The 21,009-nt window shown below is 37.7% G+C and overlaps 1 protein-coding gene across 1 annotated transcript in view; it reads left to right on the top strand.

Moving 5' to 3' along the window:
• The window catches only part of LOC149940894 (nephrin-like), a 207,764-nt gene that overhangs the window by 31,577 nt on the left and 155,178 nt on the right, over nt 1-21,009 (top strand). Inside the window, exon 2 of the mRNA XM_090179386.1 lies at nt 18,949-19,293. Within this exon, the coding sequence (XP_090035512.1) occupies nt 18,949-19,293 (345 nt within the window). The remainder of the gene's footprint in view (nt 1-18,948; nt 19,294-21,009) is intronic.

The raw sequence follows: 21,009 nt of genomic DNA on the forward strand, positions 1-21,009 counted from the left end.
GGCTAGAAGGCCACACTTTGAACCTCTCTGGCACTCTTTTAACTCATCGTAGAAAAATGGGAAAAAAACAGGCATACTTCTCAACTCACCCCCTACAACTCCTTCAAATTTTGCATAAACCTTTGAAACACCCTGTATTTAGATGGTTAAAAAAAATTGTAGCCAAGGCCTAATCAGTAATCAGCGCAGGAATGATCGTACTAGTAAACCCCGCCCATTTCAACGGCAATCATCCGGGCATTCCGAGTGTATATTTGTATTATTTCCTGATTGTACATTTCCAAAACATATTTGCGATTCAAAGTTTCGTACTCCGAAATACAGAAATGTACAACTACTCATTTCTACTTAACGATATCACTGCGAGCTTCATTTGGCCACCGGATCTCTTATCAGGGGGACCAATTAGGCCTTTGACCGTAGTCTTTACTCTTTGGATATATTCTTTTTTTTATTAGTGCTGCACGCATTAGTAAATCCAAATTAGGTGGCGAAGAAGGATAGGCAGTTATCGCTCTGCCTCGTCTCGTTTTAACGGAACGATGCTTTGTACGCTTAATTTGGTTTAAGGTTGAAAAGCCTCTTTTTTTCTCTCACTCTCTCTCACTCTCACTCACTCTCTCTCTCTCTCTCTCTCTCTCACTCTCACTCACTCTCTCTCTCTCTCTCTCTCTCTCTCTCTCTCTCTCTCTCTCTCTCTCTCTCTCTCTCTCTCTCTCTCTCTCTCTCTCTCTCTCTCTCTCTCTCTCTCTCTCTCTCTCTCTCTCTCTCTCTCTCTTTCTCTCTCTCTTCATTGCTCTCCTCCACCCCCTCACATCTCGTATTAGTGCCTCGTTAACCCCCGTAGGCTAGGATATGGGTAAAGGCTGCGCTTCAATTATAGATAAGGACCATGAAACTGAGAAAGGGGGGGGGAGACTTGAAGTGGTCGGTTTCGGTTTTTACTGAAGAGAGGACAAATTATCGCCGTGATTTACGCGCTTTCAGCCAAATGAAACCTCCTCCGACTTTGGCCCTCCCCCCTCCGTCTCTTATACCCCCCTTTCCAGTAATTAACGGGTGCTGTCCCCTATCGGCGAAAAAGGAAGTATTAAATAAAAAAAAATCCGTAATGGAGTTTCGAGCGTTACTTGATAGTTCCGAGTCGCGAACTTAACCCCTTTAGGCACTTTGATCGCTACTTCGAGCTAAGCCTGGTTTTAAGTTAAGCCTAGGTCTCAGTTGTGACACGCTGGAGAGTAGTGATTAAAGACGTTCTACGCGTCGCTCTCAGAGTTTTTTTATTTTGGTTTTTTTTTTACTGGTTTAATTTCTTTTTATCGTCCGTTCTTTGTCGTCGCCGGGTCTCTCGACTGGTCATCCTAATAAAAGATGGCCACTATACCCTCGAGCGGGATATTTAAAGCTAGCTTCGCTGAAGGGTATTTAAACACGCCTCCAAGGCGTAATTTATCTGGCTTTACTGCCCAAAGCTCCGGATTTTTTAAATATAAAGTAGAGGATATTTGACAGGCGGGTTTATTAATTATCAAAACCTTCTTTTTACGGGAAAGCTGACTTTGTATTTGATGGGCGATCACAATGAGCTTGTTTAAGATAAATTGGGGTAAAATATTAGCGGTTGCATCCTTTTCCTACTGGAAAATATTCAATGTCATTCACTGGAAATTTAAATATTTTATTAACGTAATAAATATTTTTACTTATGATGCTAACAGCTGTTCTGCTTTCCAGAGATCGGACTCGAAAATATATTTTGAGCTTTTCTCAAATTTTGTTTCAATATTGTAGTGTTTAACTTCGTCTTAAGTCGTATAATATTTTCCAATGAATCTATGAAACCGTTTAGTTTTTAATTATACTTAATTAAGATCAATTTTATTTTTAGTTTCGTTTCACCGATATAAAAAATAACATTCCATTAAAAAAAAGTTTCATTTATAAAATAGACCAATTTACAATTTCATATTATCAAAGAGGACTTCAAAGGCTAATTAAAACTATAGTACGTTAGTGATGAATTATTTGGCTGATAGGATTTGTTGGCCTTCTGACGTCAGTATTTTAAATTCCATTGGTTGGTTGAAAGTTTTTCGTGTTTCTAGGAGCGAACGGTTAAATTATCTTTGGCGTAAACAAATTTTCTTAATTCGAAAAAAGAAATTTTTAAATCCCAAAATAAACAACCTTGAAAGAAAATAAACAAGACTTTCTCAATCACTCAACAAATAAATAAACGTACAAAAAATACTCGAGTTGTAAGTCGGAAAATGTTCCGGAAAAATACTGAGGCCTTTATTTCGGAAAATGTTCCATATTTTTCCGGAAAAAAAGGTTTTAATTCCATGATTAGCCTAATATTGTTCGCCAATTTAAATTTTGCGGGATTTCCCCTTAATTTTTTCGAATCCAAAAGTAAAACTAAACCTCTAGACTAGTTTAGAATAAAAACCCTTAAGGGGGAAGACTATAGTGGCCATTGTCTACTTTCGCGCTATTTCAAGCTGAGCTCTTTTAATTTTGTATTTTAACTTATAAAATTAATATTTAAGTGTAGTGACTAAATAATTTTGACAATTTTAAATTTAAAAGTAATTAAGTTATTACGTTTTAATTCGGACCACCGGAGCTAAACAAGTTGCTGACAATCACCCAAACTACCCTTTAGTTAGGACCTTATATCTCGTTAACTATTAATATTAGAATTATCAAAATTATTTTAAGCACTAGAGGAAGGTTCAGCCTAATAAGAAAAATATAATTCAATTATATAATTGTTAAAACAGAAACGTTCAGCTTGAACGAAAAAGAGGCTTTAACTGTATTCTTCCCCCTTAAAAAGTAATATATTTTGAAATGTTTTTATTTTTCAGATTTTCGTAAATTTCGCATTTAATTTTTCTGGAAAAAAATTAATAACTATTATTCACCAAACCCTTTTAAAAATTGTTTCTCACATTCAGCAGACATTTCTACTTACAAAAAATCAAATCTTATTCCTTGCAAGAGCCGCATAATTGTTCGAAAAATTCGAGTCGAATTTCATATGTAGATAGCATATCCGGCCAATCAAATTACTAAAATTCCATCGCTTTAAACGGTGTGTATTTCTAAAAAAGAGAGAATTTGGAATGACTTCCAAAATAGAATCAAAAGCTACAGTAACTTTATAACAATTTGTCGTTGAAAGTCTTAGTTTGTTCTTAATCCTAAATTCGAAGAGCCTTTTAGATCTTTGATCCCACAAAAAACCCTCTGCTACGACCTTATTAACCACCCTGGTATAAAATCGATTTGATGTCTTAAAATAGTCTTAAGAACAACATAACCATTAAAAGCATTTTGATGTTACTCTTTTCTAGGTCTTAACAGTAGAACGCTTAACATCTTTTCCCAAACTTTGTCCGCAAAATTTGCTTCTATTTTTCTTCGTTTTCAAGTCTTGGAATTTTAAAAAGGAGCCAAGCTTGTTACGAAAACCGCGCCATTTTCTTGTCTTGTTATTCCAGCCTACTAATCTCTTAACGGCCTTTTAAAAATCTTCGCTTATTTCTCTTCAATTTAATTAAGGATAGGAGGACCGTGTTTGTCCTTTGTCCTACGGCTGGATTGATGCAAATGAAAGGAGGGATTCGGGTCTTTCGCGTCGTGCCTAAATAGCGCGGGACGTAACCCGGTATGGCGGTCAACTTCAAAAAGAGATCTCAGGCGTTGTTATCAGCGACATTCTCGAAAAAGGATCCTCATAAGCCGTAGGTGATGCCCACTAACTTCTATTTTTGTTTCCGCGGCTTCAGCCTTAATTGACAAAGTTAGCTCCTTTTCCTTATTTTGTGTTGGCCGCGAATTCAAGCTGTCGACGTCCATTCGTGCTTATTATATAGTTCTTTCAACTTTTTTAGCACCATCTGAAGTTCAAGCGGCGAACTAAGGCAATAAATGCAATTACGGGGATGCCACTTCTTATCTCTCTCTCTCTCTCTCTCTCTCTCTCTCTCTCTCTCTCTCTCTCTCTCTCTCTCTCTGTGTGTGTGTGTTCATTAAAAGCTTCCTCTCTCCTCAAGGGAGTGGCTATTTTTAGTTATTGAAAGGGATACGTTTCCACGGTAATATCGCTCACCAAAATCTAGACTGTATTGTTTCGTATGTATTAAGCTGACGGCTTCCGTCTTTACGGTTTTATTTGTCGCCAAATACCGGTGTACGGCGGATGGAACACTTTTACAGGCGTTTATTGATCAAAAGTAGATCAAATTAAAAAAGAAATAAATTCTTTAGAGGACATCGCACTTCTTCTATGGGATGATTTTCCTCGGATTTATTTGAAATTTGAATATGTTGTTAAGCCTGGTAAAAGGATCAAAATTGTCCATTGCCCATTTTGCTAACTCCTATAGTTAGTAGGTCAGTGGTCAAAGTTGGACAAAACTTACAATTTTTAGTATATGACGGTCTTTTTGTAAAACAAATTTACAGTATATTGGTTCGCGTTGTAGTCTCGTGCGTCGCGGGTTCAGGTTGACTGTCATATGACAATTTATTTATTATTTCTTACTTATTATATTTTCTTTATTGAATCATCTCTTATGAAAAATACTGAAAAATAATTCCACCTATGAAAATTCATCGAATAATAAGTTCAAGTGAATAAAAATACGTTACGTAGTTTGGATTTTAAATATGGAAAAGTTAATATTATATATAATTTTATTTATTTGAATTTTAAATATGGAAATGTTAATAATATATATTATTTTATTTATTTGGATTTTAAATATGATAAAGTTAACAATATACATAATTTTATTTATTTGGATTTTAAATACAGAAAAGTTAATAATATATATTATTTTATTTATTTGGATTTTAAATATATAGAAAAGTTAATCATATATATTATTTTATTTATTTTAAATATATGGAAAACTTAATCAAATACAGTTACCTGATATCTTCAATTTATAATTATGTTTCAAGTAAACTGAGTTAGTTGCGAATCTTTTCTGGTATAACGTCAGTAATAAGTGACACCACACCTAACTGCCGACACACTGGCACCTAGGAGCAAAAAACACAAGGAGAACGCAGCTAGCCTTTAAACACGCTAACGCACTGTTGTGTACAAATTTCTTTGGACGAACCTTTACGCCGAAGACTTTTTTTTTCGAATTTTCCCCTAGAGCGTCTAACCAATGAAAACTGTACAAAAGAAAATGCACGACTTTTGACGGGTTGCGTTCTCCTTGTGTGGGGTGCTGTGTTTGTTGCTCCTAGGTGGCACACTTATGAAATATAAGAATGGATTTACGTTTATAGCATCTAACAAATATTTTAAGAAAAAAGTAGTTATATGGCATGATCCCTATATAATAATCCGAGTAGAAACATTTTCGCCATTACATCTCTAAAAGATCAACCATCCACAGAGTATAAACCAATAATTTATGTATTTTGAATCCAGGGTTTTTCCTTTCTACCGAAAAAAGGTTTTAGTCGAAGGGGCAGTAAAGGGAACGCTAATCTCGCTCTTAGTACGAGCGGAGAAGGATCGGGCCCGCGAATTTGGCCCTGGAAATAAGACACGTGCTTATTCCCCAACGGCGCTAAGTCCGCAGCGGGCTCCCTGATCTCCAGCCTCTCTTCGTCTTCATCCTCGCATCTGCTCCCGGTACATCCTTTCCCTCCAAATACATTTTCTCAGCATCCTCTATAATCCGGGTTATCCAACAAAACTATCTCTACTTTCCCTCTCTATTCCCTTCCGGAAGCTTAGGATTGGATTTTTTTAGCCCCATTTAGCCAATGTTTCCTCAAAATATATATATATATATTCTCCATTTGTGTATATGAAAACGTGAGGACTAAAGGGATTTTTCATAATTTCACCGACGACATCGCGGTTGGAAAAATATTTACATTGTATTCGGAGAACGTGGTTTTTTTTTACTATTGGCCCCTCAAACCTTTTAAAGTCCTAATAGTCGCGTATATTATTTCCAGATTGAAAATGTTCCATCCGCGGGCGTTGGTAACTTAAGAGGAATAATTTGAACCGTGGCCTGAAAAATAATTTCCTCTTTCGTAACCTCTACGGAGAATAGAAAAGTTTAGAGTTTTCAGATGAAGGGGTTACGGGGAAGTAGGTCATCGATCGCGGCTAAGCCTCGGTTTATAGGTTTTAACCGGTTTACCAAAAACTTTTCTCCGGGACTCCATTTCCGTAATTTTCTAGGCATTAACAGTTTCGGCTTTACCGCTTCGGGGCAGCTCGCCTCAATGTTTTGAAAACTAACCTTTACTCTTAAACGCGAACGACCGACGAGCCCACCACGCGCGACACCTGGTGCAAAGTCAAAGCGCGGAGTTAGGCGACCCGGCCTGCGCGAACGAACGTCACTGGTTGAGGATAGCTAAATCGAAACGGGTCGCTCTTCCATAGTCTTAGGGATTTCAGAATGGGTCCTATTAACTTCGGGGCGTTGTAAGCGCTGGTCGCTGTACATCCGCCCGATGAAGAGTCGGGGACGTTATGGCCGTAATAATTACGCTCTTTTACGACTAATAACGCGGGAGACGCGTCCGGGGGACTAAATTGTGACGGATATTGTTGACAGGAAGGTATCCCGTTCGCTGGCACCGCATTCTCGACGGAGCTCTGGAAGCGCCGTGCGCTTTTCCCAGAGTCTCTTTATGACACTTCGAAGCGACCGAGGGGAAAATTTGGGGAATGCGAAAGTCGACGCCACCTCCTTTCCTCTCCATTTTCTGTTGATCTTCTTAATTGCCCAGACGCCAGCCTCTTTCGCTTTGTTTTTCGCGCTTTTCGCGTCAACAGAAAAATATCGCTATTTTTATTCGTGATGGCGCTGTACTCCGAAAGTTCCTCGACTCCAACGTCCACCGAAAAGAAAATAATTGATCGCGTTGTCCATTCTTCTTGGTTTTGTTTTTGATATATTTTAGCCTCGGGCTAGAGTCTATCGTCTCCGCGCTTTATAATTTCCCGTGTTTTCCCCGCTAGATAGCTAATGTAACTTCTCTCCGAGTCTTTTGTTTTAAACTATTACGCGCTTCCTTTCTTAAGCGACTTTTACAAGCTAATAGCAGACGTACTAAGAGCATCGGAGAGGTTTATCTTTTTATCGGAAGAAAAGGAAATCTTAATACGATTCAAACATCCGGAGCAGCTTCGGAATCCCGGAATCCTTTTTTGCGGGGTTTGTTTCTTTCCCATCGTCTCCCATTTTTTCGTTATCTTCCTTCTTATTCAGACATATCTTCTGATCCACGGAGAGGCGATGTATAAGCGTTTGCCATCGAGCATCCGAGTGGACCCTAATATAAATAGAAGTTTCCTATTTCGAGAAAGAAAAGTTAATCTCGGAAAAAGATTTAAGAATTTGGAAATATTCCCGAGTTGCCATTTACATAGATGAAAAATGTGGATTTATAAGCGATTTCCTAAGTTTAGGAAACCTTAAGATTCGGATGGGCTTTGGATTTTATAATATTTTCAGGAATCTTCAATCGAACGGTCTTTAAATTAGGTTGTTTTTAATAGAAAGGTTGGAAATTATTCGATTTACATCCTTTATAGCGCTAAAATATTAAAAAGGTTGTTTACGGTCAACTTGGTTCTAAATAATTAAGACGTTCGTGTACGGTCAACCTGGTTCTAAAGCATTAAGACGTTTGTGTACGGTCAACCTGGTTCTAAAGCATTAAAGGCTGGTTTTCACTAGGGCAAAAACGCTATGACGGTGAACGTCGACGCGAAAAATTCCCGTTAGGCCTAATGCCATATTTTTGCGTCGTCTCTCACCGTTGTGGCGATTTTTCCCTAGTGAAAACCAGCCTTAAGACGTTTGTTTATGGGCAACTTGGTTCTAAAGCATTAAGACGTTTGTGTACGGTCAACCTGGTTCTAAAGCATTAAAGGCTGGTTTTCACTAGGGCAAAAACGCTATGACGGTGAACGTCGATGCGAAAAATTCCCGTTAGGCCTAATGCAATATTTTTGCGTCGTCTCTCACCGTTGTGGCGATTTTTCCCTAGTGAAAACCAGCCTTAAGACGTTTGTTTATGGGCAACTTGGTTCTAAAGCATTAAGACGTTTGTGTACGGTCAACCTGGTTCTAAAGCATTAAAGGCTGGTTTTCACTAGGGCAAAAACGCTATAACGGTGAACGTCGACGCGAAAAATTCCCGTTAGGCCTAATGCAATATTTTTGCGTCGTCTCTCACCGTTGTGGCGATTTTTCCCTAGTGAAAACCAGCCTTAAGACGTTTGTTTATGGGCAACTTGGTTCTAAAGCATTAAGACGTTTGTGTACGGTCAACCTGGTTCTAAAGCATTAAAGGCTGGTTTTCACTAGGGCAAAAACGCTATGACGGTGAACGTCGACGCGAAAAATTCCCGTTAGGCCTAATGCAATATTTTTGCGTCGTCTCTCACCGTTGTGGCGATTTTTCCCTAGTGAAAACCAGCCTTAAGACGTTTGTGTACGGTCAACCTGGTTCTAAAGCATTAAGAAGTTTGTGTACGGTCAACTTGGTTCAAAAGCATTAAAGGCTGGTTTTCACTAGGGCAAAAACGCTATGACGGTGAACGTCGACGCGAAAAATTCCCGTTAGGCCTAATGCAATATTTTTGCGTCGTCTCTCACCGTTGTGGCGATTTTTCCCTAGTGAAAACCAGCCTTAAGACGTTTGTGTACGGTCAACCTGGTTCTAAAGCATTAAGAAGTTTGTGTACGGTCAACTTGGTTCAAAAGCATTAAAGGCTGGTTTTCACTATGGCAGAAACGCTATGACGGTGAACGTCGACGCGAAAAATACCCGTTAGGCCTAATGCAATATTTTTGCGTCGTCTCTCACCGTTGTGGCGATTTTTCCCTAGTGAAAACCAGCCTTAAGACGTTTGTTTACGGCCAACTTGGTTCTAAAGCATTAAGACGTTTGTTTACGGTCAACTTCTTTCGTAAATAAATAGTCGTGCTCTACTTGAAATTTCAATTTTACTGTTGATTCGAATCGAGGCACTTGGACGGAGTGCTGTTTACCTTTCGCGTTTGTCTCGGAGTAATCCCATTAGCAAACCACTTAAACTTACGTTCTTGCCAAACCTTTCGGCGTATTTAAAATTCACGTTGTACATTTTAATTCCCAGTAGATATTATTTTATTCGAATAACGATGACTCTCTAAATTTAGCAGTCTGGAATTTGAAATTGTTTTTCTTCTCGGAGTCTGAGGTGGCGAAATTAGGTTTGGAGTAAAAAAGAGAAACGATATTTGGGAATACGCGGCGTTCGATAGAGATACGAAGAAACGGGCGTGGCTGGCGATTCCATTTTATCCGCTCCATAAAGAGAGGCTAAAGTAGTCGGATTATGGAGTTAATCTCCAGGGATTCGACGTCGAAAAGGGAACGGAACCCGCGCCCTCCGAAGAGTCAGGGCAGCCGTAAAAAGATTGGCAACTGCTGGCCGGCCTTTTGAATCGGAAGAAGGAGAAGAGCGTATCCATCCCGACCTCTCCTTTAACGTGGCCCGCGAGATGCGGGGAGAGGTGGGCCCCGGCGCGTCAGTTTCCAACGAAGCGTTTTTTTAGTCGCTCGAAAAATTTCTCTCTCGAAATGGCAGGGCCAAGTAATAAAGGATAGAATGCCGGTGGCGGAGATGGTTTCGCGTCATTCCGCGTTTCCCACCGTTTAAGTAATCGAGAGAAGTCATTAGTTTGCAGCGGGCGGTAGCGGCCCAGAAACGCTTTCCCGCCTATCGCGATGAAAACAATTGAAATGACGCCAGAGGGGGGATTATTGCCTCGACGCCTTCGCCTCTCACTCTCTGCCCCTCGGAGGTGGGACGAAATTCCGAAACGAAAACGTGTAGGATACCTAACGGATTTGCGCGGAACGTTGTTACGAAGTTGCGATGAGAGAGGAGGTGGCTGTGGCGGGGAAAATGAGAAGTATTCAGTTGGGGAAAAGGGCGAGCGTATAGCGCCGATCCCTGGAATCTTTCATATCCGTTTTGCGTACGCGAAAGGGCTCCAAGGTACACAAGGGCGGAGAGACCCTTATTTTTTCTTTTTCGGGTTTGTTTTCTCCCCGAAGCTGTTTTACAACTTGTAATTTAAATTTCCATATACTCTTCTTTCCCCGCGGAATCCGTCCCGATTTTTCCTTAAAGTTTGCCAAGAAAAAATTTAAATTCTTATTTCTTTTTTCCTCCATTCTTTCGGATGGTTCTTCGCGACCTCGCAACCTTCCTTATAATTTTGATGACGCCACGAAATTCGCGATATGGTTTCCCTCACTCGTGATTAAAATTCGGTTTTTTCCTGTGGCCGCGACTGTATCGTATCGATTCCTCTAAAACATTGCAATGATAATCAAAAACCTTCGATCAATTCCCGATTATTACGAATGTTCGATTGAAAACTATACGTAGTTTGCGCCTAAAGGAGGAGCCTATGGTTTCCATGGAAACCGGGAGGGGAGATCAAAAACTCAAACCATTTCGCGCGTAGCTACTAAATAGGTAGCCATTTTGTTGGTAATCTCATCGAAGCTACAAAACGTACAAAAATTAAATTTACACTTTAAAATTTTTAAATTAATATCGTTATGGGCCCTAAAAAAACCAGATAAGATTTAAATCCAGGTTATTTAAATAAAATGTCAAATAATGACCAGTATATCTACGAAAATAAGTTTTCAAAGTTTATCATATGAGGCCTTTTACAATTACCTTCGATATCGAATAAAATTACAATTTATTTTCTAATTGAAATACTATAAAAAATTTCACAAATCAATTAACCAATTTTAACGTGAAACTAATTTCTTAATCATTTGAAAATAATTAAAATCAACAGACGATTTAAACTGTTAACCCTCGCGTTTTACTAAGAAATCTACATCAGGAAAATGGCGGCATTGTTCATTCTGGCTCAAATTACATATTTAATCGTGGTGTATATATCTATACCTGGAACTGCGTCATTGATGACGTAGAGATTTCAAACTTTTTATAAATAGATACAATCGAACATTCTCTTAAAAACATTTCTTCGAGAAATAATGGATAAATTTGAACCGCACCTTTCGAGGTGACTATAAATAGGTGCAACCTTAAAGTCGGCTAAAAATATAAAGATTTCAGATACCATCTATTTGAAGAAAAAGTGTTAAAAAAATGAGTGTTTTATAACGGCATAAAAATCCTCTCTGCTACTGTCGATCCATCCCTAGTTTTCAGTCTCTCGTCATCTATCTAGTTTTCTCTGTCTACTTCTCTTAAAGAGCTCAATCTATCTGGACAGCCAAAAGAAAATGAACCGTGGAGCTCCTCTCTTATAAATCTCGAAGCAGTGACTTCCTCTTCCTTATCCGACATCTTATTGGAGGCAAAGAGAGATTCCGCTCTTACACAAATCGTTTCTTTTATACTGACGGAGACCACTCTAAAAACTACAATAGAATTCCGCCTTTATGATATTTCGTCCCAAGATAGCCAAGGACTTTCGACTTTTCGTAAAATTGAAATAAGAAGAATTTTCGTAATTTATTGGTATGATTCTTATACAAGCTTCGATGACCTTTTACGAAATCGTCGTTAAACGCTGTAGAACGGCGATTACAAATAATCCTTTTCGATTCCAAGCCAAAGTTTTACTAGAACTTAAATTTACCAACGTATTGAAACAAATACTTTTAACTTTATTCATTAAATTTAACCGCAAGATTTTTGTACTTCAAATTAATGTATTCCTATATGTTTTATGTTTCTCACACCATAATTGGATAATATACATAAGTATGACACTGCCTATTCTCACACCATAAGTGGATAATAAACATAAGTAATAATCAGCTAAAATTAGTGCTCGGAATTGTTTATTCATTATCCACAAATTTTCCGATATATTTAAAACACGTTGGTAAAAAGAATATAATTTTAACTTATTTAATTATGTTTTTTACGCAACCGAGCATTTATTTGAATAAAAGTGGTATTTATTTAAATAATTGTTTGTTTTATTTAAATAATAGGCTTATTCACTTTCAATTATTTACACATTTTATAATTTTTATTCAACTATTGGTTATTTAAATAAATATTATTAAAAAATCGCCGAGCTTATTTTATTCATGGATAAAAATTAATCGAATGCCGAGCACTAGCTACAATATTCATTTCAATTTAAGCGCAGGATTTAATAAATCAGCTAGGCTAATACCTAAGACCTGAGTCATCTAGCGACTTTCAAAGCCATTAATTCAGGTGGCCTGGTTACAATGCGTAATTGAAATTGAAATATTCCTATACGTTTTTGTTTCTCACACCATAAGTGGATAAGAAAAATAAGTGTGCACTTCCTATTTACCCAATGCAAATTTTTAATGATAGTCTGTTTCGTCAATGACAACGTAAGACATTACGTACCCACGGACTGACAACTCTTCGCGAACTGCTCCTAGTATCTGAAGGAAGCCCGTAAAATCGGCGACGGTCGGCCGTCAGCCTTTTCGAGGGACCAGCCAAGGCCTATTGAAAATTAAAATGCTTTCAAGAGTGTTAATAACGCTTACTTTTGGAAAATAATGATGAATTATTGAATCGGAAGATAAAAATAACTATTAGTTATTTTCGAATTTCAAATCTAAACGCGTGTACGCTCGTATTTCTCGCCATCAAACTAGACAACTATCTTGCCGACGGAAACAGTAGGAAGAGACGAGTTTCCTGTTCGGAAACTTCCTATTTCACAATCACTCCACGACAGACTATCATTAACCGAATTCATTCAGTGCCATACTTATGTTTCTTATCCACTTGTGCTTACACTAAACATTAATAAAACCTAAAATTGACACCGCAAAGAAATTTAAATTGAATCGAAAGGTTTTGAATTTAAAATTAAAATATTTTGAAAAAATTGAGAAAATATTTTAGTACGAAAATTTTAAAATTTTAATATTTCACCCTAAGTATGAAAAAACGTAAAACTAAAACCAGTTAGAACTAAGTATTTTTAATGATAATATTTTAATTTTAACTGATGCATTTTGTACTTAAAATTAAAATATCAAGAATGTTTTTTAAAAAAATGCTATATTTCGCCTAAAACCGCTAAAACTAAATCCGTCCAATTTGGTGGAAAATCGATTCCATCTGGCGCCGATACCATTATGTCCGTCGTTATTTTGAAAGATCCACCCGCGAGGTTTTTGTAGGGTAGTTGTATCGCGAGAATGGAAACTGCGGGCTCGTGTGTGGTTCCATTACTCAAGCCAAACAAGCCGTGACGACGCCTCCACTAAGTTGGACAAACTCGCCACCGTTTTAAGAGGCTTTTTCTCCGCTCTTTACGCTGTTTCGGGCTCTCTTTCCATCCTCCGAGATGGACTCCCTCGCGGAAAACTTGGCCCGCGCGAAAATGCCGTTTCTCTTTTTCGTTTTTAGATATTTATAATCTTTTTCTTGCCGTTTCTTCGCCTCCACCTCGCGCGTTTTTCTTCGGCAAGGAAGAATTTAAAAGTAAGCAACTATTTCGTAATGGTTTCGTTCCTTTCAAAATATTCTTTGGAAGTTCGAGTCGCCTCTCGTGGATTGCACAACCGTAGCTAGATTTTAAAGATATTGCGGAAGTTTAGCACGTATCTACCGACGCGTACGCGGACGTGTGGGAAAGTTTAGAACTTTTTAAACGAAATTTTTATTTAAACTAAGAACTTTTGTTCGGCTACTGTCAACAATGTTTTCGATTTATACACCCGATCGTGTATCAGGAGAATTGTTACAGTTTTTGTTAGATTTTTACCTCTTTCGGTTGTTAATTAACCAGTTCAACGATTACGTTTTTTTGATACGTTTAGTAAACGTTAATTATCGAATATTTTTGTTATCCGACATTTTGATGGGTTACGTATCTTAACAATACAACTGGAACTTGCGGAAGAAGCAGAAAAATTTCGGTTACTGCTATAGTTTTTTTTCTAATACATAGTCGATCATACACGGTAACACAATGAATCTAATCTTTACAAAATATAAAATATTTGAAATTTATTTAAACAAATCCTTTACGAAAACGTTGGATCAAATTTCATTCCAATTTATATCGAAAATTAGGCGGATCTAAATTTGATCGAAATCCACAGTCCAAAATTTGATCGAAATCTACAGTCCAAAATTTGATCGAAATCTACAGTTCAAAATTTGATCGAAATCCACAGTCCAAAATTTGATCGAAATCTACAGTCCAAAATTTGATCGAAATCCACCCTCCAAAATTTGATCGAAATCCACAGTCCAAAATTTGATCGAAATCTACAGTCCAAAATTTGATCGAAATCTACAGTCCAAAATTTGATCGAAATCCACAGTCCAAAATTTGATCGAAATCTGCAGTCCAAAATTTGATCGAAATCCACAGTCCAAAATTTGATCGAAATCTACAGTCCAAAATTTGATCGAAATCTACAGTCCAAAATGTGATCGAAGTCTACCGTCCAAAATTTGTTATATTTAATCTAATTACAATGTATGAAATTTAACTTGATCCCAATTTGATCCAAACAGAATAGAATCAAAATTCAAACTTTATAAAAATAACGTTTTTGTTTAGATCTCTTCTGTAAACAAAAACATGATCTACTTCCACACGGAAATGTAGGCGCCAAATCTTCTTGTTTTTCGACAACCGTCACGACCTTTGCTAAAACTCCCATATCATCTTAATACAATTGATACTAGGTTCGCGCTATATCCTGGGCTAAAAGTGAAGAAACTCCGTTTTAGATCGAGTCGTACCTCGAAAACGTTGAAGCTTGCAATCTGGTGAAGCCCTTCCAAGTTTGTTTTAAAATACGACGATTTCATCCCACGCTACAACCCAGCTTACAAAAAAATAAATAAAGGAAGCTTTCTCTCAATGCGCTAAAGTAAGGGTTTTTACGCTATAACTTCTTTTCGTCCACTGTACGGTTTCTTTGTGGATAAATAACGAACGTAAGGGCCAAAGCTTTCTTCGGAAAATTGTAAGAACCGGTAAAAAAAGAAACGAAAAATATATATACTCGAGAGTACTCGATCACTTCGGACATCTTCTATTTGGTTCTATTCCATCCCCCCCCCCCCGCCTTTTATTTTTACATCTTTATTTTTTTAAACCTTTCTTTTATATATATTTTTCTCGAAAGACATTTCCGTACCCCCTTCGTCAAAAGATTTTTTCCCTGCCGAGCGTAAGTTTAAAAGTTTTATTTGTCGAAGAAAATTTTTTTCTACCATTTTTTTTCTGACGGCCAAACATAGTTACCGGATATGGGAAAGACCTAAAAATCATTATCCATAATGGAGACTTGTTAAATTTTAGGGTGGGAAAATTGTAGAGCAAATGACGATCATTTTTTATTATATATAACTCTTAGTTCGTACATTTTTTCCTTTTTCAATTCATCCTAAATGGTTTTAACGGCGCCTATGCAACTTTTATAAGACGTTTTATTCTTAGTTGCAATACGCTTAGGTCTATATATAGAAATTCGTCAAGTTATATAGCGTGATTTTATATTTTCGCGGGTCTTTCTTCTAACATGGCCTGTTGGATGAAATATTCATGTATTTAAATGAGTACCGATAGATTTCCCCGTTCAGCTTTAAATCTTCGGCTACTTGGAGAGGAAATGTTTCGTAATATTGCTCTTATTCAAAACTGTCTAGGAAGACTTTATTTTATGATGTCTAGGAAAAGGTATCTTTTTACATTTTAGTGTATTTTAAATATTCTCACGGATGGACGAAAGTTTGGCGAATAGGGGTGAAACTTTGCCAAAGTAATTTTAGTCAGTTCACGAAATTAAAGTTTTCGTTAGCTTGAAGGGGAAAATCAGGCCCTTTCTTGTCTAACCCTCAAAATTTGACTCACCTAAATCTTCGACTTCTTTGTAAAATTCTGTATGAGCTATATGCTAATTCGAATATAATTATATGGGTGAAAATTAATTTCTACTTATCTTGTGATGACCCACTTCCCCCTACGTCCCACTCCGAAGGGAAATAAAGTATTCCGAGGATAAGGGGAGGGATTTTTCACCCACTGATTTCCGAAATAGACATGTTTCAACCATATGGCAAAGTTAGTTTATATATTCTCCTACTATATATTAAATATATTTTTAATTCTTTTAAATTCTATATGTATTTATATTTCACATATTTTTAGTTTTATTTTTTTGATAATATTAATTTTAAATTTAGATTTTATATATATTTTTAGTTTTATTTTTTGATAATATTAATTTTAAATTTAGATTTTATATATATTTTTAGTTTATTTTTATTATATTAATTTTAAATTTAGGTTTTATGCATATTTTTATTTTTTTATTACAATAATTTTAAATTTAGATTTTATATATTTTTAGTTTTTTTTATTACAATAATTTTAAATTTAGATTTTATACATTTTTAGTTTTATTTTTATTATATTAATTTTAAATTTAGATTTTATATATTTTAAGTTTCATTTTTTATTACTTTAGATTCATTAAAAGGGCAGAAATAATTAACGTGTAACACAAAGTTAAGCCTTTGACAAATCAATATAAAGTTTTCACCGTGTGAACCTAGTTAAGCCTTTTAATAAGTCGCTTTTACCAGTCTATTTTTCTATTGGTTTACGCATGGTACGTGTATAAGTTTATTTAATACTGCGATGTAGTTCCAGCTCAGTCACGAAGGCTTATATCCGTCGTCTACAAACGCATCATACTATTCGCTTGTTCTAGTGGAGATAATGACTCTAAACCGTGAACTATTCGTCAAGGTCAGAATATTGGGGCTACACTTTTTATTCCATCTTAAAAAGAGTTGTAAATAGAGTAAACTGATAAAATCGTCTGATTATCCAGAATTTATCTGCTAAAATGGATACAGGCGGCCATTTTGTGAAAACGTTCTTGCCCTGACTTGAGCTATTCGTCACCACAGAATTTGAGTAAAACGACGTCATAGCGTTACTCTTCTTAACCTACTCCGAAATCCCAGAGCAGGCGAAAAGTATGCACCTAATAGTGTAATTAAATGCCATTTAAAAAATAACATAATATATAAATATTTTGGCGGATAAAATTTGCCATTTAAGAAATAGCATAATCTATGAATTTTTTAGCATATTTTAAAAATATTCGTAAAAGCGGGAGAGGCTTATCTTCATTCGTCGAGACGGGAGCCGTTTGGCGCTTACCGCAGAATCGATTTTGGCGCCGGATAGAAAGCCAGATTCTTAAATTCGGCTTTGCTTTTAAAAATCCCGCATTTTTCTAAAATGTTTTCGTTGCCATGGGTATGGCGGAGAATGACCTTTCTCCGGTACGCCCATTGACCGATCGGAAGCTTTTTTAGCACCTCGCTCTCCTTTACCCACTTCCCGCCTTCTTACAGGCTAAAAAATATATATACAAGAGGAATTGAAACTGTTGTAGCTTTCAGGAGATTTGCCATATGTTTTAGAATAATATTTAGTATTTTAATAGTACTAGACTCAAAAATTTTATTTTCTACTCCAAATTTGACTGTAAAACTAAAGTTTATCCTTTTCGGGGTGCAGGGTGTTTCAAAAGGTTATGCAAAAATTTTAAGGATTTGTAGGGGGTGAGTTGAGAAGTATGCCTGTTTTTTGCCCATTTTCCTACGATGAGTTAAAAGAGCGCTAGAGAGCTTCTAAGTGTGGCCTACTAGCCCCTTAAAGTAGGCTGCAACAAGTGGGAAACCAAGCAGCAGGGACTTTAAATACTATTTAAGTTAACTTATTTTACTCTGGTTACCTCGATTTGTTTACAAAGTCCCTTTTTACCTATAACACGAACCCAAACCTTAATGTTCGCATTTCCCTGCTGCTTGGTTTTGCTCTTGCTGCAGCCTACTAACAGGGGCTAGTAGGCCACACTTTGAAACTCTCTGGCGCTCTTTTAACTCATCGTAGGAAAATGGGAAAAAAAAACAGGCATACTTCTCAACTCACCCACTACAACTCCTTCAAATTTTTGTATCACCTTTCGAAACACCCTGTATTTCAAATAAAATAATCTGACAACGCAGCTACTTTTTTTTGCCGAAATTAAAGAACAGAATATTTTCATGAACTGGTCGTCGGCTTTTTCGACCCTTATTTTGAATTATCGACCAAGACTATCGACAAGGCTTACGTTTATACCGAGATGAAATTTCTATTCCTTCACTTTATTTTCCGCGAGGCATCCACTTTGTTGAAAACCAGCGGATAAAGAAAATTCAAACGATCATTTTACAAAGTGGTTAGTGATTGTCTCGAAAGACGATCCCTCCCCTAAATTGAAGAAATGGGAGAAGTCCATTGGCACATTTCCAAGTTTCTCTAGACGACGAAGCGAAACATGACGTATTAGTGGACCCCGATGTTGCGCCTCGGTCTAAACTAGTCAGGAACCGTTGATGATATATAAAAAGGGGCAGTAGCGCGAAGGGAGGGGACGAACGCGTTTAAAGGAACCGCCGTTGAAAGGCTTAAGTACCACGCGAAAAAAATATTCGTCCGGACTCTGTGTAAACATTATCAGGGTCGGTTAGCCAACCTCGTAAGGCGCGCGGTGTCACGATGGGAGGTGGAATTCGGCACGCTATACTGGTATTTGTATATTAAGATTTGACCTTTGACCTCCTTGGGTCATTAATAACACCCTTCAGTTCCCTACCCTTTTCTCGTAAGCCGTACGCTAATGGTGGCTAGATAATTCGTTGGCGGAAGGCCGGTATCGAGTAAAGTCGGCAATCTCGACTCCGCCGCTGACTTTGCTCCGAGTAGATGATCCGCCGAAGTAAAAATAAAGCGGATACGAGTGGACATTAGGTCTAAGCAATGTTTCTTTTCTCTTTTTCTCCGTTTTTTCGGTGTCCAGGGATATCGACCACTGTCCATCCGGTACAAGATCGGCGCAACGAGGTCGGCAGGAGCGGATCCGTGGGTGGCGCTGGAGCCAACCATCCAGCGTCGGACGAACAAGGCTCGGACCAGGAGGAAATCGTGGCGGATGAAGTGACCAATCAAGGGACCTCGGTGGCGGCGGCTTCGTCTTCGTCGTCCGTCGAGGGAGAGACAATCTCTCCTTCCCTTCCTCCGCAGCAGTACTTCGTGGTGCGCCCCACGGACGTCGAGGTCGTCGAAGGGCAAACCGTCATCCTTCAATGTCAGGTCGGCAACTTGGCTGGCGCGGTTCAGTGGAGTAAACACGGATTTCTATTAGGTAAGCGACATTCCCTTTTTGATTGATACCGTCGGTGGCGGTTGAAAGACACCCCCTTCCCCGCAACGGGTTTACCTATATATCTTCGCTTCTCTTTCCGGACAAGTGAAGGTGGGGAAAAAGTCACTGACTCAAGAACAAAATGCGTCCTACAGCGATTCACTTTAGTACAACGCGAACAAATTCTTCAATTTCCGCAATCTGGGTTACGTAGGAATTCGTCCAACTCCGCGCTATTTTATCCGAGTGTTCTTGGCGCGCTGGACAACCTTAAATCTTAGACGCGGTTGTTCATCAGGAGTGTCACTATCGACGGATACTCGGCCGTAATTTTGATGGCCACTATATTCGCGTCTCGTCGACTACGAGCTTTGATATATTTCCCTTCACTTCGCTGGATGGCGCTAAAATCGTTTGATTAACCGTAACGAGGGCCGTAAAGAGCCAGCCTTTGTATATATTCATAGAGTGCATTTTGATGGAAGGAACTCGGCTTCTAGTTGTCTTAACAAGTTGCCATCGCCAACGACCTTTTCGACATTTTGATGAATGTGGAACGCGAAGTGTTTCTGTCGTTAGGCGAAGACGCGGCTGGGAAGCGGAGGATAAGGGTACCCTTATCACGCGGAAATTTTGAGAAAATGCGCGTATATTTTTAAGAGAAGGATTAAGTCAGCCCTATTAAGCGAAAGTTAACGACCATACTAAGGCCTAATCCGCTTAAATATTCTCCGGACACGTTCGATCTCCCTCCCTTTATGAAGATCGCCTCGTCCGCAACCCGGCTCTTATAGGCTTTCCCATCGCGCGTAAAACTGTTGGTAACTAACAAGGAGACTACCCGAGGTGGTTATCACCGATTTTGTTGAAACTCGGGCGTTAAGTAGACCTTATGGTAGTATGAAAATTGCCAAAGGGAAAAGTTGCAATGGGCTTTAGTTTTCCTCTGGCAACCCAAAATGTTTTTGACCTCTCCATTTAAAAAAGCATGGGATTTTCTCGGTTACCCAAATTTTGTTAAAATTTAATCAAAATTGATCAATTTTACCCAAAATCCTTAATAAATTTTACCCAAAATTTGGTAAAATTTATTTTTTTTGTAAGTTTTGAAAATAAAATTTTTTCAATTTTTTTAAGTAAGTAAGTACGCTGTGAAACCGAGAAAATCCCATGCTTTTTTAAATTGAGATTTTATTTGTTTTGAGAGATCAAAAATATTTTCGGTTGCCATGGGAAAACTAAAGCACATTGCAACTTTTCCCTTTGGTAATTTTCATACTACCATAAGGTCTACCTAACCCCAGAGTTTCAACGAAATCGGTGATAACCACCTCGGGTAGTCTCCTTTGTAAGAAGGAACGATATTGTAGCTTTACTAATTCTTGAAAATAATACGCGGGTAATTGCGAACGTGACGTCAATTACTAAATCCATTCAAGATATCGTGACAGTGATTTGACATTGATGGGAGCTCTTGACGGGTCCTTAGAGTACCCCTCCCAATCGAGGCTCATTCTAATCCTTGGAACGCTACTATATATAATCAATAGTAAAGATCTTACTAGCATTTGAGAGTTGGACCGACTAAGCTAATCATCAACACTGGTATATACATATAATAATTACGTAATGCGATTAAGATATTTAAAATTATAGAAATGAAATGTACTTGATGATTAACCTTTGACTTAAGTATTGATATAACCAAAAGTGACA

The sequence above is a fragment of the Leiobunum rupestre genome, chromosome 6 (assembly GCF_980474605.1).
Source record: "Leiobunum rupestre chromosome 6, qqLeiRupe1.1.hap1, whole genome shotgun sequence".
In the NCBI taxonomy this organism is placed as follows: domain Eukaryota; kingdom Metazoa; phylum Arthropoda; class Arachnida; order Opiliones; family Sclerosomatidae; genus Leiobunum; species Leiobunum rupestre.